The sequence below is a fragment of the Rhipicephalus sanguineus genome, chromosome 3 (genome assembly GCF_013339695.2).
Source record: "Rhipicephalus sanguineus isolate Rsan-2018 chromosome 3, BIME_Rsan_1.4, whole genome shotgun sequence".
Classification (NCBI taxonomy): Eukaryota; Metazoa; Arthropoda; class Arachnida; order Ixodida; family Ixodidae; genus Rhipicephalus; species Rhipicephalus sanguineus.
This window is the reverse complement of record NC_051178.1, coordinates 119,445,345-119,448,240: the sequence shown is the minus strand read 5'-3', so window position 1 is coordinate 119,448,240 and position 2,896 is coordinate 119,445,345. Positions and strand designations below refer to the sequence as shown.

Genomic DNA, 2,896 nt, shown 5'->3' with positions numbered 1-2,896 from the left:
AAGCAAAACGCATCCACGCTTGCTACCTTTCTCTCCGTGTGCACACTGTGCGCAGCGTAAAAAAATATGGGCTATCAATATGAATTTCTTTCCGTTCATACAGCAGGGCAGGAATTGATTACGGTTAGAGCAGCGCAAAGAAAACGGACTAAAGGAGACAGCGAGCGCTTACTCATATGACAACATATCTTGACAACGAGATATGTTCTAATACCTATGTACTGCTTCCTGATGTTAAGATGTTAGATTTGTTTAGTGAAGTTTTTGCTTTTCTTGCCTTTTCGCTAGTTGGCAAATTTGAGTTCATTTCTTTTTTTTTTGTTTCTTTTTATGTTTCCTCTAGTAAACCTTTCAGTTGCGAGTAAGCGCTCGTTGTGTCTCCTTCTTCGTCCGTGTTGTTTGCGCTGCTTTAACCATTATGGAACCTTACCAACTAGCCCAGTTGTCGACCTTTTGCTGCGGGAATCAAAGCACAATCTCGCACAAGCAGAGTAGCCGTACGATCTCAGCGGAAACGTAACAAGGCCGACACGACAAAACGAAAGTATGCGATACACGTTAAAATTTCATGGCTAACGGCAAAGGACAAATCAAGGAGAGATGACCGGAGGGACGTGTCCAGTTAGGGCCGTCAACCCGCGGAAAAGCGGCGCCTTGGAGGCCAAAGTCCGCGCTGCCTGCAGCGCACTATGCTCGGAGAGAAGGAGCGTGTGTTCGTGAGTGAGTGAGCAAGAGCGCTCACGCCAGTACGGCCGCGGCGCCGGACGGCACGCCGCTGGCCGCCGCAGCGTCCGGCGAGGGTCGAGCGGCGAAAGGGGCGCCGCATTGTCCGGGGGCCTCCGCCTTCTCCCTGAACCAGATTCGCCGCCCATTCCACACACGCCCCGGCATCCGATAGCGGTCCGATAAACGGAAAGCGTGTTGCGTCGACGCACGCGGCCGGCCCCACCTCCTCCTCGCGTCCCCCCCGGTGGCGGAGAGAGCGCGGAAGGTGAAACGAGAAGCGGCCACTTGGGCCCGAGGTATAAAAGAGTGACCAGGAGCAGAGGAGAGTCAGTCTGGACATCAGCTCCACCGAGACCACACACACCATGAACGCTGTGAGTATCCACGCACTGATTCGACTACTGCAGCACCCATTCTGTGATTGGATAGAACCGACTCTGCGAGGAAACGTACCCACCAGCTCCGTCGCACGCCTTAGGGCTGTCCGTGCCCCCTTGGGACAGGTGCCTCGACAAAACCACCGGACTAATATCGCTACGAGACAACAGCAGAACAGACAAGAGCTTTCGATACGCGCGCACAGTCGGAAAAGTATAGCTCGAGGAAGTGTAGTTACTCAGCTTACGGAAGGTGCTAAGTTCAGCAGCTCGATCTGTAGATAATTATTGGTGGAAGTGCAGCTGTAGCACATCACAGACACGAGCGATCTTAACTTCGCGTTGCGTGAGCACATCACATTCTCCTAACACTCAGTTTTTCTTCACGCAGTTCACCGCCCTCGTTGTTCTGGCTCTTGCCTACTCCGCCAACGCCGGTGGCTACGGCCTCGGCTATGGTGGATATGGTGGCTACGGCCTCGGCTACGGAGGCTACGGCCACGGAGGCTACGGAGGCTACGGCCACGCCGTCGTTGCTGCTCCCGCTGTTGTCGCTGCCCCCGCCGTCGCCAAGGTCGCCGTCGCTGCCCCCGTGGCTAAGGTGGCCGTTGCCGCCCCTGCCCGCTCCTACACCTACCGTAGCGACCACTTCGGCCCTGGTGTCGCTGTGACCCGCGCCGTCGCCGCTCCCGCCGTCGCCGTCGGACACGGTTACGGTTACGGACACGGAGGATACGGCCTTGGCCTCGGCTACGGAGGCTTCGGCTATGGCGGCTATGGCTACGGAGGTCTCGGCTACGGACACGGTGCCGCCGTCGTCGCTGCTCCCGCTGTCGCCAAGGTTGCTGTCGCTGCTCCCGTCGCTGTCGCCGCCCCCGTCGCTGTCGGCTATGGCCTCGGACACGGATTCGGTTACGGCCACGGCTACGGCCACGGCGGCTACGGCTACGGTGGAAAGTTCTACGGTTAAATCATCCCCTCGTCTCAGGTACGTGGTAACTAGGAAAACAATCATAGAGGCTTTAAGTTCACATAGAGATAGCCGCTTATAAACTGGCTCTACGAGGCTGGCTGCAACGAGCGCCCTGCGTTCAGGTTGAACGGCTAAACCAGGAAAAACAACCTATACGTTGTATCCTCGGCGTCCACGAATTGGTGAACTGGCGTACTAATCTGCATTTGTAAAGCGAGACTTATTGTACAATTATTGGTTAAAGTACGGCGAAATCTACTTGCTTACGTACTACTACCAAATTGTAGATAGCAGCTAGCGGTAGGGTCCTGCTTAAGCCGGTAAAGTAACAGCAAAACTACCTATTGTAGCGCTACGCTGATTTTTTGTACGCACGATGCCTAACAGACAGTTTTTTCTTTTCATCTCCTCCAACAGCACATCCGAGCTCCTGGGCGGTGGGGTCTGAGTGTCCAGATGCAACTTCACCGGCGGGTCGCCAGCCTTCCACCAACCAGGGCCCATTTCGCTCTCCCCTCTCTCTTTATAGGACAAATAAATTATTTTACGTTTGTTTATTCCTGGCTCGCAACAGTGGTCTCTTTTCTTCCACCAACTTCCTCTATGTCCGGCAAAGTTTAGCCAATTACGCCCCTCCATGACTGAAGTTCTGAGCTAACTCGACTAACTGAACGAAGCAGAATATAGGAACTCAGGGAGATGATCAAGGTGACGATGCAAGGAAAATAGATTACAGCAAATCTTTTACAGCCCAGGGGATTATCCTCTAACAAGGACCAAATGCAGTATACAGAGGCGAGGATCAGTGCATCTGTGCGAT

At 54.1% G+C, this 2,896-nt stretch overlaps 1 protein-coding gene across 1 annotated transcript; it reads left to right on the top strand.

Moving 5' to 3' along the window:
• The first annotated feature begins 945 nt into the window (after positions 1 to 945).
• On the top strand, positions 946 to 2,633 carry LOC119387014 (cuticle protein 65-like). The gene is made up of 3 exons (XM_037654317.2): positions 946 to 1,100; positions 1,495 to 2,091; positions 2,494 to 2,633. Exons 1-2 carry the CDS (start codon positions 1,092 to 1,094, stop codon positions 2,071 to 2,073), a joined length of 588 nt encoding a protein of 195 aa, XP_037510245.1. The 5' UTR covers positions 946 to 1,091; the 3' UTR covers positions 2,074 to 2,091; positions 2,494 to 2,633.
• Positions 2,634 to 2,896: the final 263 nt, after the last annotated feature.